This window comes from Prunus avium, chromosome 3, assembly GCF_965620075.1.
Source record: "Prunus avium chromosome 3, drPruAviu1.hap1.1, whole genome shotgun sequence".
Classification (NCBI taxonomy): Eukaryota; Viridiplantae; Streptophyta; class Magnoliopsida; order Rosales; family Rosaceae; genus Prunus; species Prunus avium.
The window spans coordinates 34,997,815-35,020,715 of NC_142286.1; the positions used below are offsets into that span (position 1 = coordinate 34,997,815).

At 38.5% G+C, this 22,901-nt stretch overlaps 1 protein-coding gene across 1 annotated transcript; it reads left to right on the top strand.

Annotated features, from left to right (window-relative positions):
* The first annotated feature begins 10,322 nt into the window (after positions 1 to 10,322).
* On the top strand, positions 10,323 to 13,168 carry LOC110772262 (G-type lectin S-receptor-like serine/threonine-protein kinase At2g19130). Its single transcript, XM_088250824.1, has one exon. The coding sequence runs from the start codon at positions 10,467 to 10,469 to the stop codon at positions 12,993 to 12,995; it is 2,529 nt and encodes an 842-aa protein (XP_088106950.1). The 5' UTR covers positions 10,323 to 10,466; the 3' UTR covers positions 12,996 to 13,168.
* Positions 13,169 to 22,901: the final 9,733 nt, after the last annotated feature.

The window sequence follows — 22,901 nt, forward strand, 5'->3', positions numbered from 1 at the left end:
ACCACCACTAAACGGCCTTGTAGCTCAGGCCGTGAACCTGACGGCCGAGATCAGTTCCTCTCTCGGTCACAATCGTTTGATTAGAAGTCAGACTCAAAACAGGCGCACCACTTAAACCATTCTATCCAAACCACATCACCATCTCGACGCAAGGTAGACAGTGCTGGCACGACCGCGCACAACTGCACTGCATCCAAAAGAAGGACGTCACGTGTTAACGCATATCCCCTCGGCCCGGAGCACCAGGACGTGAGATTTGCGCCGCCAACACTTTATGGATAACATCAACCAATCTCAGATCCATATGGGTGGCATGTTAACAGTTACATGCAAAACTATTTTGGGGATTTATCATTTGATGACTATTCTTCACAATACACTTACTTTACTCATAGAGATGATGAAGATATTGAAAATTTTGAATCTCATAGGAACTCTACGTGGTACTAAGTCACTCATGTATCTTACCATGCTATGTATAAAGTGTAAAATATTGTAGTAAATCATTATATATAAATGATTATGGTGTGTTTAATCTTCTTTCATTCATTACTACATATTTTCTACACTCACAGTGTTTGTCAGCTCGCTATATAATCAACTTAAATCAGTTAAACCCATCATGCAATGCATTTCCTTCCAATTTTTTGTGATAAACTAATAGATAATTGACTGAATAAACATCCTCCAAAGTTTCAATAAAAATTTCCAAGTTTTTCTTACATTTTCCGTGGTTTTTATTCAATTTTTATCGATATCGATAATATCCCAATATTTCCATCGAAATTTCCTTGTTTTTAGACTACCAATATTTTCGATACCATCGATATTTTAGACCTTGGGTAAAACGGATAATGGATTGCTTAACAACAGTTACTTTTTCGGTGCTTTGGAAAGGTAATCCATTCGGGCATGTTGTTCCTCAGAGAGGGTTAAGACAAGGGTGCCCCCTTTCACCATACTTATTTTTAATGTGTGCTAAAGGCTTTTCAAGGCTGTTGTAGAATGCCGAAAGGATAGGGAGTTTGCGTGGGATTCGAATTGCTTATGGAGCTCCATCAGTCAATCATTTATTCTTTGCTGACGATAGTATTCTTTTTCTTGACGTAACTAAAGAGTCTTGTGAAGTAGTGAAGAATATATTTCAAGTGTATGAGGAGACTTCCGGGCAGAATATCAATTTCACAAAGTTGGCATTAAGTTTGAGTCCAAATGCTACCGATGTTGAAAAACAAATAGTTTTGGATTTACTGGAAATTCTGTTGGTGTCTTGCCATGAAAAATATTTATGTTTGCCTATGGTGACTGGCAGGGGAAGAAAGCAGATTTTCGGGACTGTCAAAGATCGAATCGGAAAACGAATTAGTGGGTGGAAGGAAAAGCTCATATCTAGAGTGGGTAAAGAGATCCTGATTAAAGCTGTGTTACAGGCTATAGGGGTGGGCATCGGAACCGAAAAACCGCAAAACCGAACCAAACCAACCCGAAAAAAACCATGTTGACTGAAAAAGTCAAAAATCGAGACAAATCCAAACCGAACCGATTCAGACTGGTTCCGATTCTGATTTTTCACCCTAAGGAACCGGTCCAATCCAAACATGTCCAATAGAATTAATTTTTATATATTTTTATATTATATATATTTGTAGGGGTCTTTTTATTCCAGCAGCCTGACGAATGGGCTTGGGCTGCTGTAAGAAGAAAACGAACAAAACCTCCTGATGCCTGAGTTCAAGAACCAGACTCCCAAAAGAATTTTTAAAAGACTTGCTGAAGCCTAAAAAAAATACGTTTGGGTTCTTTTCACCAACAACAAGAAGAACATATCAAATTTATTAGTGACTTAGCTTGAGGAGCTTGTGGCATGGGAGCTAAGCCTTCACAAGTTTAGCAATTTGAGAGAGAGAGATCAAAGCATGAATTTCTTTCAGAAAAGAAGGTTTAGAGTGGAAGAAGAGAAAATTAGGAAAGTTTTTATCTCAGAGATAGAAAGAAACGATGGGAATAAAAGATGGGGTAAATTCCAGGTTGCTTGACAAAGCTTGGTCTTGCTCTGGAATGGTGTGTGTTTGTTGGGTAGAGGGAGTTTTCTTTTATAGGCGCTCAGGACTCTAATTCTATCAATCTTCTATTCCCACTTTTCCTTCGCTTCTCTCCATTTGCTCTTTTTGGTGAAATCTCTTCCACTAGAGTGCAGGCCCCTTTGAGTTCCAAGGTTTTCTGTACAGCTAGGTCTCCCCAGGGGGGTGAGGCGCCACTTGCTTTTTCCCTTGGTTTTCCAACTGGAGCTCGAAGAGGAAAGGAGAGAAGGGATGAAGTCATTTGTCCAGTGGGTATTCCTTCTACGTACATAGATTTCCTTTGGTCCCTGCTATGGTCCCTCGTTGACCACCTTGGAGGTCTAATAAGGGTGGAGCACGATGCTGGGTTTTTTATAAAGCGCTGGGCTGGGCTTTGTGCATAGTATTGGGTTATCAGCATGCTATTTCCAACATTCAATGGGTTTTCGTCAAGCTACTGGAAACAACCCCTTTGTTTTCATTTTGGGCTTTTTACTGATGTAGGTTTGTCCAAGTATTGTAGCAAACTAGATATTCTCCTATTGGATTAATTTTCTCCCTCTCTCATGCTAACCCAAGTGTTTGGGCCCGAAGAACGGGCTTGAGTTTTAATGCTCCCAAGTGGCTTAAAAATTTCGTTCCTCGAACCCTCAATGGACCCTGTGATTGCTTGTTTCCTTCCATACCACAACCTTCTCAGCAAGCCCCGGGTAATTACGTGGCTTGGGCCCACTTGAGCTTGTAGCGTGGCTTGACGGCATCGCGTGTTTATTTGTCGTGCTTGTGCTTGAGTTTTATTGCGTCATATTAAGCCGAGATCGAATTAAATGGCATCGGATAGGTTCATGAGCGTGAATTTATAAAGCCGTCGCATTTTTGGCCCTTTTGCGCATGCTTGCTTGGAGTAATACGTGACCCACGGCTTATGTAGGCGTGTTCTACAATTCCTTTTTATGTCCCCATTGGGGCTTTTCTTGCAACTAATTATTTGTGCCGGGCTAAGAACAACTTTGGGCCTAGCCCTTGGATTTTTGGGCCTCAACAATATTTATATTTAAAATACCAATTTTTTTTTGCCTAAACCCAACTATTTCAATATACCAACAAAAAGCCCAAATTTCCCAAGTCCATTGCCCTAGTCCAACAAGCCATATTTTAATATCCTAATCCTATCAAATCTCACTTCTCTCTCTCTCTCTCTCTCTCTCTCTCTCTCTCTCTCTCTCTCTCTCTCTCTCTCTCTCTCTCTCTCAATTTCCCAAAACTGACGCAAGGCATGCTTTCATCTTTTCAATGTTACTTTATTTTTCCTGTCAGATTCATCTTTTCATCTCCCCCACTTTTCTTTCTTCTTTCTTCCTATTTCTTTTTCTCCCTCACTCTAAGTCTCTTCTTCATCTTCTTCCTTTCATTTTATTTTATTTTCTATCCATCTCATCTTTTTCCTTTTCTCTTTTTCTCCTTCTCTCTCCATCTCTTCTTCCTCTTCTTTTTCTCTCCCTCTCTCTCCTTCTCTTCTTCCTTTTTTTTTCTTCTCTTTTTCCTCACTCTTTCTCTGGTGCAATTTTCTTCTCTTGCTCTGGTTTTTCTCCTTCTCTCTCTGCGATTTTCTTCTCTTTCCTCTGGTGTTTGGTTTATTTCTGTTTCTCTCTCTCTTTCTTCTTGTAGATCTAAAATTAGATATGTGGGCATTTGTTTGGTGAATATGTTTAGCAGTTTAGATATGTTATTTTTTAATATGTTTTTAGCTTGGTTTATTTGTATTCCTTTGTTTATGTTTGAGATTTTTCTTATATGGCTTTGGGTTGCAGAGGAAGTGATTAGATATGTGTATGTAACAAAAAAACAAAAACAAAAACAAAAAAACCAGTTTGAAACCGTGAGCCGGAATAACCGAACCGGTCTTTATAGGTACGGATTGGTTCGGTTTTGCCACTCGTTTTAGTTAAAAACCAGACCGAATTGGACCGGATGAACAGTGCAGTTTCGGTTACAATTTTAAGCGAGAAACCGGTCCAAACCGGACTGCACCCAGGCCTAACAGGCTATGCCCACCTACTCGATGAGCTGCTTTCGAATGCCTAAGGGGATGTTTAAGGAACTTCATGGCTTGATGGCTAAATTCTGGTGGTCTAAAAGTAAGAATATGCAAGGTATTCATTGGACTAAATGGGAGACATTATGTGTGAGCAAGCAGATTGGAGGATTGGGATTTAGAGACCATGAGGCTTTTAATCAAGCTCTCCTTGCAAAACAAAGTTGGAGATTATTTTCTAATTGTAATTCCTTGGCAGCAAGAATTTTCAAGGCCCGAGACTTTCCACATTGTAATTTTCTAGAAGCTGGATTGGGGCATCGACCCTCACTTATTTGGAGTTTGTTGATATGGAGGAAGGATTTGTTGAAGGCAGGTTTGAGGTGGAGAGTTGGAAATGGTGAAGATATACAAGTTTATCAGGATCGGTGGGTGCCTTTACCAATGAATTTCAAGATTATCTCAACGCTACAATTTGATGCTTCTATGAAAGTATGTGAGTTGTTTACTGCAGCCAGATAATGGGATGAAGAGTTACTAAAAGCTAATTTTTGGGAACAAGAAGTAAAGGCTATCCTCCAAATTCCATTGGCTTCAATTCGTAGAGAGGATAAATTAATTTGGCACTATGATCGAAGTGGCAAATACTCAGTCAGAAGTGGTTATATGGTTGCATGCATGAAGAAGCAGAGGGAAAATGGCATGGAAGGGTCCTCGACACAAGATGGTACATTGTTATGGAAAAAACTATGAAATTTGCAGGTGCCTAATAAAATCAAATTCTTTCTTTGGAGATGTATACGGGGGTTTTTGCCTTGCAGATAAAATCTTTACCATAGGAAGATCTTGAATTCTCCAATATGTCCACGTTGTGGGAAGAAAGTGGAGTCAGTTATTCATGCAATATGGGCTTGTAATGAGGTGAAAGCAATATGGTCTTTATCACACTGGAGCGCAAATCGACATGAGTGGAGAATTACATCTTTCAAGGAACTTTGGCAAGCTATGATTGTGGTCTCAAGTAAAGAGGAGGTGGATCTTTTTGCTTATCTATGTTGGGATATTTGGAATGACAGAAATGTTGTTTCAAGGACGAAGTCTTGAGAGTGTATTAGTGTTTAATAAAGCTTTGGCTTATCAGATGGAGTTTTACTCTGTAAATCTTGCCCCTATATGCTCCCATAGAAGGCAAGGGCTCAGTCAGAGTTCTGTTAATTGGCATGCCCCATTGGATGGTCAGTACAAAATTAAAGTTGACGGGGCAGCCAAACTTGCTAGGTTAGTGCGAGGAGTTGGAGCAGTGATTCGCAATGGAAATGGGGAGTTTATGGCTGCTTGTTCTCGACAAGTGCTAGGACATTTTAGTGCACAAGCTATGGAACTAATTGCCGCAAACAAAGGTCTTCGGTTCACATATGATCTTGGCTTTCGTGACATTGTGCTAGAGATGGATACGCAGGGGGCGGTAGATAGAATCAATTCTAATGAAGAGTGTTTTGAGGCGGAAGGGAATCTAGTGGAAGATATCAAGTAGATGCAGGGGTGGTTTAGATCTTTCTCGTGTAATTGGCAACGGCAAGAAGGTAACAAGGTTGCCCATGAGCTAGCTCAATATGGCACTAGGAACGCTGGTTTTTTCACATGGATTGAGGAGGAGCCATTATGGCTAACTCCTTTTCTTTCTACATATCTAGTAGCTAATGGCTGATCTTTGTATTTGATGGCAAGTGGGAGGTGCTCTTTTTCCTTTGTGGGGTTTTTTATGCTAAAGGCTTTTTACAGAGGCCCAAGTTTGCACATCCATTTGTTTTCTTCTCAGTGTATTATGCTATTTGATTATTGAATGAAATTCCTTTCATCAACAACAACAAAAAAAAAAAAAAAAAAGGCCTTCTCTTTTGGACCTTCTCCCTTTTCCTAATGACATGTATCATTTTCTTTACACTTAAAATAATGTCATTAATACTTAAGACAAACTTACCCTTATTAAATATAGGGCACCTTAAATATTGACTTTCATGTTTCCATCAATTTATCCTTTATTTATTTTTTACAATTTTCTTATTACGTTGTTAAAAAATTAATTTAAAAGAGATATATCATATATTGATGAAGAACCACGCGTGTGGTGAAAAATGCAAATTCACGTGGAAACAAACATGTATGAAAATTCCTGGGTCTTGGATGCATGTTGATGTTGATCGATGGAATGATATAGGTGTTCCAAGAATTTTTGTTACCATCTCATCCATTTCCGCCATCTGGAACTAATTTTTAGGTTGTTTCCTATTGATTTTTTTTTAATAAAGAATCTGACCTTTTTTTTTCTTGTTTAACTTTTAACAAGATGATAAGAAAGTTGTAAAAAAAAATGGATTAATTGAAAGAAACATAAAAGTTAATACATTTAGTAAGGGTAGATTAGGAAAACAAAAGCTAGCTTGTCTCAAGTATTAATGACATTGTTTTAAGTGTAAAGTAAAGTGACACATGTGATTAGGAAAATGGAGAAGGTCTGTTGCATCGATTCAGCTGCATCCTCAACTTGTGATATTCGCAAGTGCAAGAGCCGTTTGGTAGTATAGCATATGTAAGTGCAAGGTCGATTCCATAGGGATTGGTGATTGAATGATCCAATTCAGTTTCCCTACACAAAACGAAAATGAAAATAAAAGAACATAAAACAAGAAGAAAGAAAAGAACTAAGACAAGATTGTGAGGTTTTAGAATCCACCCTAATTGTTCAAATCATGTTATGGCAACAAGTAAACAAATTGATTCACTCATGACGATGCTCACAAATAAGTCCATGGTGTTTGGATCAGATTGCATTGAACATCACAAGGACCCCAAAGCATGGTGTTTACATTAGGAGTTCTAGAAACCAAATCACATGAACCATTTCTATGTAGTTCATGAGTTGCTAATGGATGGAATGAAGATGATCCCCAAACCTGTTGGAATTTTAAAAGGTTTTAAAAATTTAACCGTTTTTATTAATTTATTTATTTTGGCTGTTTTATTTTATTTATTGTGGGGGTTATAAATTTTTAATATTTAGGTTTTATTTCTGGTTGGTGAATGCTTTAATTTTTTGGTTGGTGAACTTTTATGGTTGGTGAAGGTTACATGTTTTTGGATGCCTATAAAAGGCCACTCCTCCTTCACATTTGAAATACACACAGCACACCATCAGAATATCACATATCACATACCACAATCACCACCACAAACTAATTCTCTTATTTTCTACTTTTATATATATTCTCTACTTTATATTATTATTTTGGCAATGGTTCTGTGACTTGGATACCCATATCCGTCTATGAACGTGCTCATAGCGGATCTTGAGTTTGTGTACAAGGGGTCGTATCTTGGAGTCTTGTAGACCGTCAGTACCTGCACGTAGGGAGGCTATAAAGGCTTTAGGACAACGTCTTTGACGTGCTTCACCGTACCAAACTCACCTTCTTACTTATTATTTATTTTGCTTTTACTTACCTATTATTTTGTTTTCTTAAATTTCATTGTACCTTAAAAGCTTTCCAATTTATTTATAAGTTATTTACAATATAAATGTTTTTGTATTTGGCTTTACGGAAAAGGAAAACTATATTTTTTATAACAAAACCTTCCCAACAAGAGCATAATGCATAAAACCTTAGGTGATAAATCAAAGGATGCAAAACAGCTCCATTAAAACAGTGAAGAAGAATTCATGAATGAAATCAAACTTTATAAACTCAAACCATGATATAAGACCAGAAAGATGTTTATTAAAACTAATGACAGAAAAACAAAGTAAACCTAAGGAAACACAAGAATTTAAAAATAAAAAATAAAATAAAAAGGTAAAGTGAGGAGAAGAAGATAAGGACAACATGCTAGAGATGGAAAAGCTTCATCTCCATAGCTGCCAGGAGGCCAAAGCCTCCCAACTGCTGCCTTCTTTCTTCTCTCCCTTTGTGACTCTCAACTCTCCCTCTCTTTGTGTACAATGTAAGTGTAAATGATGGATCTGAATTTCTTGACCCTTAGCTCTTTGGAGACTCTCTATTTATAGGCACAGGGGTTAGGTGAATCAGATTATACAATTGAGTTCACTAACCACACCCACTGCATCTAACACACAATTGCATTTGAAAACAATTCCTCTTCTTTTTAGGCTTAGTGTTGCAGCTCCCACTTCATCTTCTTTTATTTCTTTTAGCTGCTGCAAAACTCCACTCCAATTATAAGTAATGAATCCACTTCACCTAACTTCCCCACAATCAATAACACATCATGCTTAGGTCAGAATGACCAACACACTTAGCTCATCCTTAGGTTAGCATGACTAGCAACTTCAAGGGCTCGCGAATTGGGCTTCCCTTAAGCAAATGATGACTTTGAGCCCTCCATCTTGAATTTTAGAATGTCATCTTTCCAACCACATGTCATTTGGGCCAATCCAAGGTCGAAGGAAGAAGTTAAGGTCAAAACAAATTGCTAACTCATTTGACAGCACAGACATAATTCATCATGAGCATGGTTCTATGTTTGACAGTTGATAGACTCCAGATTTATCCAAAGAGGCTGAATTTTGGATATGTTATATTAGACACCCATTGGAACAACTTTCATGAAGGATGTTGCCTCATCCGAGCTGTATAGGTTGCTGAAACAAAGCTTGCAATGTGACATACGAAACTGGACTGGCAAGGGAGTGTAGCCTAAAATGGGTTTGTCTTTAGGCTCTTCTTCCATTCATCCAAATCAGGCCTTAACATGCTTGAATTGCATGAATTATGCTCTCTTTCTCTATTGGCCTACAAAACACATAAAGAGAGGTAAATGACTCAGAATTCTAATCAACTAAGCAAAAGGAGTAAGTAAATAGGGTATGTATATGTATGAAATTATGAGCTTAACAAGGTCAAAAGAGAAGGTTAGAGAGAAGTGTTTTTTTTTTAAAATAATCAAATAGAAACTTCATTAGATAAACTTCAACGGTACTATCAAAGACGTCAATAAGACATCTAAAATACCAATCCCAAGAGGGCAACAAACTAACATGTTAAAAACACAACTAACGCGGACAAAAGATGCACTAAAACTAGCTCACATCACCACAATTAACCATAAGCCCAAACAAAGCCCACAAACCCAACATAACCAAAACCCTAAAACAACCCATAAGCCTAGACGAACCCTACCACCACCACCTGATGAAGCGTCGTCGCGGCCACACCCACCATTGCATAAGAGCGAACAAATAAACGAAAACAACAACTTTGCCAAAGAACAATTGAGTGATTTGCTAGCAATCCCCTTATATTTATGTTGCATGTTTGTTAATAAATATCCCAAATTGATCATTCATATATACAAATTGTAAGAGACATTGAGGCCACCAAAGACCTATCAAAGACTATTAATTAAACCTCCCACGCTCCTGCAATAATGCACAAGTTAAGTTAGTAGTGGTGGAGCACATTGAGGCCACCAAATAGCTAAAAAAGCTTGATCAGAGGTCAAGATAGAACCTAGCAACGAGCAGGGCTGCGATGAATGAGTCGGCTGAGATTGGTATGAACTTTTCCCTTCAAGTACTAAGGTTGGTATGAACATTTATCACACAAAACAGATGAAATGAACGGCTGAGATTGCTTCCGTATGAACCCAACCAGTGATGATTTTCTATCTGATGAACCGCCAGCCACAAGTTACATTGGTTGGAAAAATATTTGCCTCTGTCCTGGAAGGATACAAGTTATTACAACCACTACCAAAAAAAAAACCAAAAAAACGAAAAAACAGCAATAAAGCACAAATCTAGCAAAGAAAGTGATTTGTGTAGCCTTTTCAACACGGCAAAACAAAAGGAAAATCTGTTGGTGGGTAGATAGTAGAATTGGTTATGACTGAATTCTTGTTGACTATTGAAGAAGGTATATAAATTTGCTCAAACGTAAGTAAGGCGCGGCTCATTTCTATATTACCATAATAATGAAACAATTGAAACGCAGATTGATTGACTTGGTCCATTGCGGGTGACAAAGCTACAGATTGCATCAAACTCCGTTCAAACATGGTCTTTTTGTTGTCCAATCTTATTGCATGGTTGGTTGACCACATGACCTGAGTTTCTCCAAATGTGACAAAATTTTACTTGCAAACAGAAGAGTTTATCTTTGACTTTTTGCCTCAAATGGCACCATGATGACTTTGCCTCACAGCCGCCCAGGTCCAATCTCCACCAAATCACCAAAACCATCAAGTCCACTCTCTCTCTCTCTCTCTCTCTCTCTCTCTCTCTCCTTTCTTTAAAGTTTAAGTTCTTGGTGCAATACAGTATCTAGAACTTGTCTGCAAATTGGTTTTGTGCAGCCATGGATGCCAAAACGAAACGAAGTTTGGTGCTTTTGCTTTGCTTATGCCTACATCTCAAAACCCATGTTTGCCTTGCAGCTGACACCATCGATGCAAACCAATCTCTCTCTGGTGATCAAACTATTGTCTCTGCAGGAAAGGTTTTTGAGCTGGGTTTCTTCAAACCAGGTAATTCTTCAAACTACTACATAGGCATGTGGTACTCTAAACAACTAGTATCTTCGGAGACCATAGTTTGGGTGGCAAATAGGGAAACACCAGTTTCTGATAGATTTTCTTCAGTCTTGAGGATCTCAGATGGTAATTTAGTTCTCTTTAATGAGTCCAACACTCCAATTTGGTCCACAAATTTAGCCTCCACCACCACCTCAGGTTCTGCACAAGTAGTTCTTTTAGATAGTGGAAACCTTGTCTTAAGAACTGCTGGGTCTAATGCTAATACATCAGAGCCTTTGTGGCAAAGCTTTGATCATCCAGCTCATACATGGCTCCCAGGAGCTAGAATTGGATTCAACACTGTCACCAATCAAACCTTAATTCTCACTTCATGGAAGAGTTCAGAGGATCCTGCACCTGGTCTTTTCACTCTTGAGCTCGACCCCAATGGAAGTAATGCATATCTCATATTTTGGAATAGGTCTAGACAGTATTGGAGCAGTGGAGCATGGGATGCAAACTCACGTATTTTCAGCGGGGTTCCTGAGATGAGGCTTAACTATATCTACAATTTCAGCTATGTTACAAACAAAAACGAAAGTTATTTCACCTATTCTCTTTATAATCTCAAGACAATATCTCGATTCGTGATGCATACCTCAGGGCAGATTCAGCAACTCACATGGTTGGAGATATCCAGCCAGTGGAATTTGTTTTGGAACCAACCAAGAAAGCAATGTGAAGTTTATGATTTATGCGGGGCATTCGGCAGTTGCAACGAGGTAAGCACGATCTCCTGTAATTGTTTGACAGGTTTTGAGCCAAAGTTGCAGAGGGATTGGAATTTGCAGGCTTATTCTGGTGGGTGTAAAAGAAAAACCCCTCTGCATTGTGAGAATGCTACTAGTTCTGACGGGAAGCAAGACCAGTTTAAAATCGCTAGGATGTCATTGCCTGAAAATGAGCAGTCTGTGAAGGTTGAGCCTACTGCTGGATGTGAATCAATCTGCTTAAATAATTGCTCTTGCACTGCTTATGCTTATAATAGCAGTGGATGTTCAATTTGGATCGGAGACCTCTTCAATCTGCAAGAATCCTCATCAAGTGATAGTCAGGGAATAACTTTGTACCTCAGACTTGCAGCTTCAGAGTTTAAGAGTCCTAAAAGCAACAAGGGATTGATTATTGGTGCTGTGGCAGGCTCAGCTGCTGGAATAGCAATTATCTTAGGCCTTATTGTGGTTGTAATATTGAGACAAAGGAAGAGAGTGACTGGAATGGGAAAAGCAGTAGAGGGTTCATTGGTAGCCTTTAGGTACAGAGATCTGCAAGATGCAACAAAGAACTTCTCAGAAAAATTGGGGGGAGGAGGCTTTGGTTCTGTTTTCAAAGGGACCCTGCCTGATTCATCTGTCATAGCAGTAAAGAAGCTTGAAAGTGTCAGCCAAGGAGAGAAGCAATTCAGAACTGAAGTGAGCACAATAGGGACAATTCAACATGTCAATCTTGTCCGGCTTCGCGGGTTCTGCTCTGAAGGTACAAAAAGGATGTTGGTCTATGATTACATGGCGAATGGATCATTGGATTCTCACCTTTTCCATGATACGCGTCCAAATGTTTTGGATTGGAAAACAAGGTACCAAATTGCTCTGGGGACAGCAAGAGGGTTGGCTTATCTTCATGAGAAATGCAGAGATTGCATCATACATTGTGACATAAAGCCAGAAAACATTCTTTTAGATACTGAACTTGGTCCAAAAGTAGCAGACTTTGGCCTTGCAAAGCTTGTTGGAAGAGATTTCAGCAGGGTCCTGACAACCATGAGAGGGACAAGAGGCTATCTTGCACCAGAGTGGATTTCAGGAGTGGCAATAACAGTGAAAGCTGATGTTTACAGCTATGGAATGATGCTGTTTGAATTCGTGTCGGGACGACGAAACTCTGAGCAATCTGAAGATGGCAAAGTTAGATTCTTCCCAAGTTGGGCTGCTAACCAGATAAGCACTGCAGAAACTGATGTGCTGAGCCTATTAGACCCCAGGCTAGATGGAAATGCTGATGTACAAGAGCTCACAAGGATTTGTAGAGTTGCTTGCTGGTGTGTTCAAGATGATGAGGCTCATAGGCCATCAATGGCCCAGGTGGTGCAAATCCTTGAGGGAGTTTCAGATGTCAACCTGCCACCAATACCAAGATCTCTTCAAGTCCTTGGAGACGACCAGGAGCACATAATCTTCTTCACTGAGTCATCCTCAAGCCAGAGTTCACATCAAAGGAGCAATAACACTTCAACAGCTCCCTCTCAGACCAAGAGCACCACATCTTCAACCATCTCCAAGAGATCTGAAGAAGAGCATCAAATAAACACTTGATGTGCCTTTTCCATTTCGTCATTTAGTTTGAGCCTTCTAAGTAATTGTCATATGTATTATATATTTTTATATAGCGTCTTTTGATTTGGTATGATAATTGTATTATTGTTTATATATATTCCAAGAGCCTTGCTTCAGAACAAAGTCTTTGGAGATAAAATTGCTGTTTCTAATTTGAAAACCTTCATTTGCACAAATGAAAATTGGACCGAAAACTATAATTGAACTATTGTCGAGTGTGTTTCAATTGAACCACATAAATACACGATTTAACGGCTAGACTCAAATGTAATCAAAATGAGAGTTGTCACTCTTGAGATATGCTCGTATTTGGTGAGTTTAAATATTTGAAGGTTGCTCTTCTTGAACGAGAATAGAGAAAAATTAAGGAAATTTGATAAAAGAATTGCAAGATTGTGCCATCATTTTTAATTCATCTACATAAAATGGATAGAGCAAAAACGACAGCGTAGCAAACAGATGGCAAACATACAAAGCCAAACTCATGAACAGTGGTGCACCCCCATCACACCATAAGAGAACCGGTGCTTAAAACCTTAATCAACCGTTAACCCCAAGAAAACCCAACTAATTTTTGCTTTTCAAATTCGTTCTCATTACGCGCCTTCTGCTTTCTCTCTCAGGTACTCTCTCTGCAACTATTATGATTTTCTATGAATTTTACTAATTTCCTTGAAAAAGAGACCACATATAAATTGGGTATGTTAGGGATTCTTTGGATGAGATTGAATTGCTATGTGCAAGTTTCTTGAGGATGGAATGAACCCTTCTTTTTCTTTTGTGTGCCCTCTTGGTGTGTGATTAGATTCGACTAAAGAATATGAACGGAAAGGTGATGAACCAAAAAGGGAAAATTTTGAACCCAATCCTATATCTTTATGTACGGATAATCCAGATGGAAAGATTTACGAGATGAAGAAGAAGAAGAAATGGAATAAGAAGAAAGGGAAGTTAGCTAAGAAGTCTGATCTCCCATGTGATGGTGACAAGAAACTTCCCATCTGCTCCCATTATGGGTTTTCTGATCATACCAGAACTGTTCATCAGTTGGTATTCAGAATTCTAATAACTGTTCAAAGATGAGCAACCATGGGTCTGATGATGTAAGCACTGGGTGAAGGAACAGCCAAGTTACAAATATCCAGCTGTAGAGAATAGTGTCTGGGTTGAGCATGGTAATAGTTCGGAAGCTCATGCATTGGTTTTTTCTGGACACAACAGTGGTGCTTATGGGAGAACTCCCCGGAGAGTATTGGGTGAAGCACCACAATGGGTTGCTTCTCAACAGAGGTTGAATTGCAATGGGAAAAAAGGACTTGGAAATTGTAGAGCAAACTTCTTTGGGTTGCATGATAAGTTTGTTTCATATCAAAAAGAATTTTCACAGGTTCCTTTTGGCATGCACCATTACAGGAATAGAGATACAGCCAAAAGAATGTTTTACAATGATCATCATGTTGCAAGTCAGGGATATAAACTCTGTTTGAACTCATCCTTTGTGTATTCTAAAATATCTACTCAAGGTGTGATAAATGGCAGTCAACCACATAAATTCATGAAGATTCCAACCATGGAACATAATTCGGGTAGGTGTTTATATTCTCCATTGGACGGCGAAGGCGCTCTCCTCGCTTAAATCGACGGCGATCGGGACCTACCGCTGGTCCCACCGGAGGCTGTTGGGGCTGCGCTGGTTAGCTGGAAGCTCGAGGAGGAAGGTTGGATGTGTACGGACGGTGGTGGGTTCATGTTCCTATTATCTGTGAATTGCCGGGATGAGCTGATAATGACATGTCTGTCTGTTTTGGATTAATTAATTCATACGCGTGGCGTGGTATGTGATTCAGAAACATTATGTCGTTATTGGATTTGAAGGTAATTTCCGGGAAGGAAAAATCAGAAGCGTACAAATAGTTTTGTACGGTTGAATGGGCTCATTGGATTTGAGTTGAAACTTGGAAGAGAGAGGTTGGTGGATTGTAGCTGCTGGACAAGAAGCCAACGATTCATTTGGGCCGAAATGGGGAAGGCAAGATCAGTTTGTCTTTCACTGTGGGTTAGGCGTTTGAGGACCTAGACATGAATGGCCTTTACTTTTCGAGCTTGTTGCCCGCTATCAAAATGTCAATTATAATGAAGCTAGATAATAGCTGTAAAGTCTCATGTCCATATCCACATAACCTACTCACTATTTTGGTATTGGATGACAAAGACGATATGCCTAGCGTACCCTAAAAAAGCATAAGAACTTGTGTGAAATGAGGATAGCACTGTTTTGTTATTTCTAACCAATTACAGTATATCAAGTAGAAACGTTACTATATGTGGCATACCGTGATTGATCGAGAATGTCCACGCTTGAAGTGGTAATGTGGGTGCTTGAGGAAGTAATGCACTAAAGAACCGAAAAAAGACATCACTACGCTTCATTTCTGATTTGAAACTCATGACAGTAATCGATTGGTAAGAAATTAATTTTGACAAAATCCCATTTTTATTGTTGTGGAAGAGTTTGCAGTTTTTTGGTGTTATGGGGCCTGTGGCCCAATAATAAGAAACAACCGCTTCTAAATAGCCCTGGCAAATCTTCTAACAGAGAAGTCCTGAGACAATAATACCATGACCTTTTTTTTGGGGTCTAAATAATACCATGACTCAGTAGCCCAGATCTATACTTAAAAGTTTACAAAGCTTGTCGGCAACAACATGAGATGAGACAACTTAAAATGGCCAACCCAAACAACATGGAAATATAGCTTGGAGGCTGGCTTGAGAACTTCAATTCCACCATCAAACTATTTAAAATGTTTAAGTCTATTGATTTTCTCACATTTGTTGATAGTAGGATTGAACTCTCAAATAAGTTGCTCACTCTAAACTCCTCATTATAGATTTTCCGTGGCTTGAGGCACCAAATATCATCTCAAATTTTATGTTCACTAATTTTTTGAGAAGATGCCAACGGGTCAGTGTTGTGTAGATACAGCTTCACCAAAATGGATTCAGTTGCATCCTCAACTTGTGATACTCGCAAGTGCACGAACCGTTCGTGCACTTGCGAGTATCACAAGTTGAGGATGCAACTGAATCCATTTTGGTGAAGCTGTATCTACACAACAAGTTTTTGGCGCCGTTGCCGGGGATTGGCAACATAGTTTGGTTCTATTTCTTTTCCCTACTTGTTTTATTTTTATTTTTCATTTTCATGTTTTTCTAGACAATTTCAAGTTTTAAAGTTAATGACGTTAATGGACAAGTTGTGTTTGTAGTCCAACAGAAAAGGACAATTGCCCAACAAGCAAGAGAACTGGGTTTAAGTCCCAGCTTACACAACCCATTGGTGCTTGTTACTTTGAAGCATGAAATTGGATGTGTGTTGATTTTCCTTTTCATTTTAGTTTTTATTTCCTAATCTTTTAACTCTGTTTCAAGTTTTCTATATTTGTTTTAAGCAATTTATGACAGCTTAATAAAAATGGAGAGAGATGGCAACCTCAATCATAAGAATGGGAAGTGTGGAGCAATGGGAGAAGTCGCGACCTCCAAGTGCATCACATTCGACCTAATCGCTTCAAGGGGGAGCATTTCAATCCTTTCTCTTCTTTGAATTCTGTTTATTTCCGTAGTTGTTTTTGCCTTTTGGTCCGCGCTGAGTTCTTTGTTTTTCTATGCTGAATCCAACCATATAAAGAACGTAAAATTTGGACTTACGGTTGGAAAGTTATAACCTAAAAACTGAACAGAGGTCGAAGCTGAAAAACATAGAAACGAATCTGTCCAAATGGTGATAAACGGGTGATAGAAAGTGCTGTTTGTTTTTTTTTTTTCTTTGGTTTCTTGGTTTGTTTCTTTTAGTACAACAATTTATGTTGTTTGTTTGAATTTGTTTACAGTACTTAGTTCATTTTTGTCTATGGTTTGTTGTTCCATTTTATCTTAATTTGTTTTTGTTTCTTATCTTAAAAATTTTAAAAAGATTTTCAAAATTTGTTGTTAATATTATGTTAACTCGCAATTGTACGGGGCAATTAGTAGTATAGCAAGACAAGTACGAGGTCGTACCCACGAAGACTGAGAAGTTAAAACTAGTTATGTACTTAGATTACCAAATTCAAGAAAGTAGGAGGTTATGTCTAAAACAGAATTTAAAACAAGAGTGGTTGTGATTGTTGAACAAAAGAAGCAAAATGAAATTGCAAACAAAAACAAGTAAACAAATGTAACAAAGAGTGGTTTTAAGAGTTGGAAAACAGATTTTGAGACTAGGGCATTCGAATCACCATAACAATTCAATTCTGGGTTATAAAGATTCAAGTAACAAGTCTAATTCAGATTCAAAGATTGATTCTAGCTAAAGTATGATTAGGCCATGGTGTTTGGTCCTAACCTTGTGTTCCTAATTCCCTAATTTGATCATTTGTTGTCTAACCTAAAATTAAGCATTAGGAACCCATTAAGCATAGAAGAACATTTTAAACAACCAAGTATGTATCTAATCCCTGTTGTCGAATGTCCATACATACTCTTCCTATTCATAGTTCAATTCGAATTAAAGCATGGTGTATACTCTTAATTCAAACCAAGATAGTTAACAAACAAGTTCTAATGGTGATCAATCATTCAAACAAGCATGTTAACTTATAAGCATAATGAATAAGAACATGAATCATGAATCAAACTTGAAACTCCAAACTTATAAACCCAGAATATTCATGTTAGGTTACATCGAAGCCCTAGTTATGGATTTAGCTACTCATAATGGAAAAGAGACTTGAACAGAAATGAGAAAACATAATGAATACAATAAGAGTAGAAAAACCCTTTTTCTGAAGTTCTTGTGGTGTCCAAGGCTTCTCCAAGTGCTTCTCCACTTCTAATGCTTCTCCAAGAGCTTCCCCACTTCTAGAAAGATGTATGAAGGATATGGAGGTGATTTGGGATGAGTTTGAGTGAGTGGTGATGGCTAAGGAAGATGAAATTCGTAGGGAAATGGAAGAGAGGTTTGCTGGAGTTGTTTTGGTGATTGTTGGAGTGTTTGGGATTTTGAGAGTGTTTGAGGATGGTTGGAGTGAATTGTGGGGGTTGTGAATCTCAGGATTTGTTGTGTCTTGAATGTGGAATGGATGTGGTATTTATAGGGAGAGGGGAGTGACAAATCTGAATTCAATATGGCTAATGCATACAACACTTGCATTATAAAAGATGAATTGGTTGATGCACTTCACTAATGCATACAACACTTGCATTATAAAATCTGAATTGGTTGATGCACTTCACCAATAGATCCCACCAGCAGCCCTAGCTCATCTTCATGTCACCATGACCAAGCTTCCAACCAGAAATGATAGCTCATACCTAGCTCACCATGACCAAGCATCCAACCAGCACATGCTGAGGTCAGCATAACCAGCAACTTCAAGGGCTTACAACTTGGGCTTCTCTTAATCAAATTAGGACTTTAAGCACTCGAAATTGAAGTTCAGAATGTCTTCTTTCCAGCCATATGTCATTTGGGCCAATCCAAGGTCGGAGGAGGAAGTTAAGGCCAAAACAAATTGCTAACTCATTTTGCGCGCTGATAAAATCCATCCTGAGCATGGCTCTGTGTTTGCTAGGTAACAGACTCCATATTTATCCAATGGGGCTGAATGTTGGATATGTTATAGTAAACACCCATTGGAACAACTTTCATGAAGAATGCTGCCTCATCCGAGCTGTGTAGGTTGCTGAAACAAAGCTTGCAATATGACCTACGGAACTGGACTGGCAGGGGGCTGTAGCCAAAATGAGTTTGTCTTTTAAGCTCTTCTTCCATTCATCCAAATTAGGCCTTAACATGCTTGAATTGCATGAATTATGCTCTCTTGCTCTATTGGCCTACAAAACACACAAAGGGAGGGAAATAACTTAGAATTATAGGAACTAAGCAAAAGAAGTAAGTAAATTGGGCATGTATATGTATGAAATTATGAGCTTAACACACCCCCAGACTTAGATTTTGCTAGTCCTCGAGCAAAACAAAAGAGAAACAAAGATAAAAACAAAACAAGAAGTTAACTAGACCACTTTCGTAGGTAACTCGATTGCATTGAGCGTATGCAACAAGCCTTTAAACCTCTAGGCATCCCTAGTAGGAGGAGTTGTGTCTCCTGAGGGTTTAACAGATACGATACCCACAAACGTTTTTCTAACTCTACAAAACAAAATGGTTAGAAAAACAACTTTGAAATCAACTAATGAAAATGAAAGAAAGTTTTAGTCATACCTCCAACACCATAGAGTTGCCAAGATAGGTCATCAATCAGTGTGTACAAGTGGAAGCTATAGCTCAAAGGCACACAGTTTCAAAGCAAGCACACTCAAACCTTGAATAGAGAACATGCTTCGACTCTAATTCTCACAGATAACACTCAATCACTCAGAACCTATGTTTTAATTCTCTCAAGAAAGCATAAGTGAGTGTATGAAATAGAAGCACAAATTTGGTTAGATCTCATGAAAGGAATTAAATACTAAGAATAGAGATACACACATACTTACCAGCACCCATGAATACATCCTCAAAGATCAGCTAGGTCTTTCACAATGTTGTAATGAAAGGCTAAGGTTTAGGGGAAATGGAAGAATTGGAAGGAAAAACAAATAACTTAAGAACATACCAAGGTTGCATGCTTCATTAATCTGCAAGGCATCATTGATTTAGATTGGCATGGCAGCAAACTTCATGGTATCTCCTGGCATAGACTTTATTTTTCACACTTAGATCAAATCGAAACACTTTCATCTTCGTTGATTTGATCTGCATCTTCATTAACTTCATTGCACAGATTCACATCATCTTTATTTAGGTACATGGCTGCAACTTCCTTGCTTCAAACTTTATCTTGGCACACCTTGGTATATTTCTAAGCTATAGGGTATGGCTACAATAGGTCAAGTATCTCAGATTGAGATACAAAGGTAGGGAAATGATGAGGGTGATAGAAGAAAAGGCTTTAAGTGTTTGGCTTCAAGAGGGTTGATGGAACACACATATAGGTAGGGTGAAAAGAAAGCACATAGAATGGTTATGCACACATAGCCTAGCATCACTTCAATGAGTTCATTCATGAATGAGAGCAAGCACATGATATCTGCAAAAGCGAATCATCCTTAGTATTCAATCAAAATGGAATAATGAGATCAATTAGAGTGAATTGAAGAAAATAAGTATGGATGAGAAATAGAACACTTTAAACCCTCTCAAGAAAGCAATTAGGCTCGATATAGCTCACTAGGGTAGTCTCCACTATTTTCCTTCAAGAATTTGAGCGTGGTACTTTAGCCACCAGAATTCTAAGAGCAAAAGCTTTGTGAAGTGCAAAATTCTGATATGAAAACCTCAAATAGCAGCTCCATAGCATTGATTGTATGACATTCTTTAAAAAATAAAAATAAAAAAATAAAAAAAATAAAAAAAATAAAAAAAATAAAAAAATAAAAAAAAAATTGTGACAAGAGAACGAAAATTGAAAACACAAATGGATAAGAAAATTGAAATTGAAAACCTTCCCCCCAGACCTGAATTGAACATTGTCCTCAATGTGAAAGCATACAAAAGATGATTGAGAACAAACAAATGATAAAGGGAAAAGTTTAGAAGAAGGTTTAGGAAAAATAAAAAATAAAAAAAATGAATATATAAGCAACTCATGGATGACCAGTTAAGGGCCTCAGAAAACACAGCCAGGGGATCCGGGAAGGTTGGAGGGGTCACAATGGTCCCGCTTAAAACCCAAACTTCTTAGACACCGAAGGTGTCGCCTAAAGAACTCCTAGACACTGTATTGACGGAAGTGCTCACTGGAGTTACCATAAGTTAGCTCATATGAAAAATCTTTTTAAATTTTTAAATTTTTTTATTTTTTTTAAATTTTTATAAAAAAAAAAAAAAAAAAAAAAAAAAAACAGAAATTTAAAATAATAACAAGTAAAGAGAAAGGATTGAAATGCTCCCCCTTGATGCGATTAGGTCGATTGCTACCAAGCACCTTCTTCTTGAACACATGGGTTGCCTCCCAAGAAGCGCCTTAGTTACTGTCTTGGCAAGACATTGTGCAATCAGCTAAGTTGATGGTACGAAGGGAAGTTGATCTACCACATGGCCAGTTTGGATGCCAGCTGAAACTCCCTCATAGAATGGCTTTAAACATTGTCCATTTACTTTGAAAGTCGAGCCATCTTTAGGGTTTTGAATCTCCACAGCTCCATAGGGAGAAACATTGACCACGGTGAATGGGCCTTGCCATCTAGACTTCAATTTTCCTGGAAAGAGACGCAAACGTGAGTTAAACAAAAGAACTGACATACCTTTGGAGAACTCTTTCCGTTGAATGTTTCTGTCATGGTAACTCTTGGTTCGTTCTTTGTAAAGCTTTGCATTCTCATAAGACTCATGTCTAATTTCTTCCAATTCATTCAGCTGAAACTTTCTTGCATGGCCTGCCTTGTCTAGATCAAAATTTAACTTCTTGATGGCCCAAAAAGCATTGTGTTCAAGCTCCATTGGCAGGTGACAAGCTTTCCCAAACACAAGACGATAAGGGCTCATTCCAATAGGAGTCTTATATGCTGTCCTATAAGCCCATAATGCATCATTGAGCTTGGCTGCCCAATCTTTCCTTGTATTGTTCACCACCTTCTCCAGGATGTGCTTAATTTCTCTATTGCTTATTTCCACTTGACCAGAAGTTTGCGGATGATATGGTGTAGAGACTCGATGGGTGATGTTGTACTTCTTCATGAGTGCTTCGAATGGCTTGTTACAGAAGTGGCTGCCTCCATCACTAATGACAGCCCTTGGAGTACCAAACCTTGTGAAAATATTATCCTTCAAGAACTTCAGCACCACCTTATAATCATTGGTTTTGGTGGCTATGGCTTCCACCCATTTAGACACATAATCAACAGCAACAAGTATGTAAGTATAACCAAAGGAAGATGGGAATGGTCCCATGAAATCAATACCCCACACATCGAAGAGCTCCACAACAAGTATGTTATTCAATGGCATTTCATTCCTGCGACTTATGTTCCCCATCCTTTGGCACCTATCACACTTAACACAAAAATTAAATGCATCTTTAAATAGAGTGGGCCAAAAGAAACCAGATTGTAGAATTTTAAGTGCTGTTTTCTTAGCTCCAAAGTGACCTCCACAGGCCAATTCGTGGCTATGCCTAAGTATGCTTTCTTGCTCTTCTTCTGGAACACATCTTCTGATGAGTTGATCCGGGCAATGCTTGAATAAGAAAGGTTCATCCCATACATAATGTTTCACCATGGAAAAGAACTTCTTCTTATCCTGAGAAGTTAGATCATTTCTAAGAACACCACAAGCAAGATAATTAACAAAATTAGCATACCATGGCTCTTTGACTTGGGCAGCATATAGTTGTTCATCAGGGAAAGTCTCATTCAAGGGTAGCACAGCTCCTCCTTTTTCTTCAACCACAATTCTGCTCAAATGATCAGCTACCACATTCTCACATCCCTTCTTATCTCGAATCTCCAAATCGAATTCTTGCAGCAAGAGAATCCATCTAATCAAGCGTGGTTTGGCATCCTTCTTAGTGAGCAAGTATCTAAGGGCTGCATGGTCAGAATAAACAATTACTTTAGAACCAACAAGGTAAGAACGAAATTTTTCTAAAGCAAAAACTACAGCAAGCAACTCCTTCTCTGTTGTGGAGTAGTTGATTTGAGCATCATTCAAGGTCCGGCTAGCATAATGAATCACATGGGGCAGCTTGTTCTTCTTTTGACCTAAAACTGCACCAATAGCAAAGTCAGAGGCATCACACATTATTTCAAATGGTAAAGACCAATCCGGAGCTATGATAATAG

What these genes read in the sequence shown, in the direction of transcription:
- LOC110772262 (XM_088250824.1), top strand. Translation starts at nt 10,467, where the DNA reads ATGGATGCCAAAACGAAACGAAGTTTGGTGCTTTTGCTTTGCTTATGC.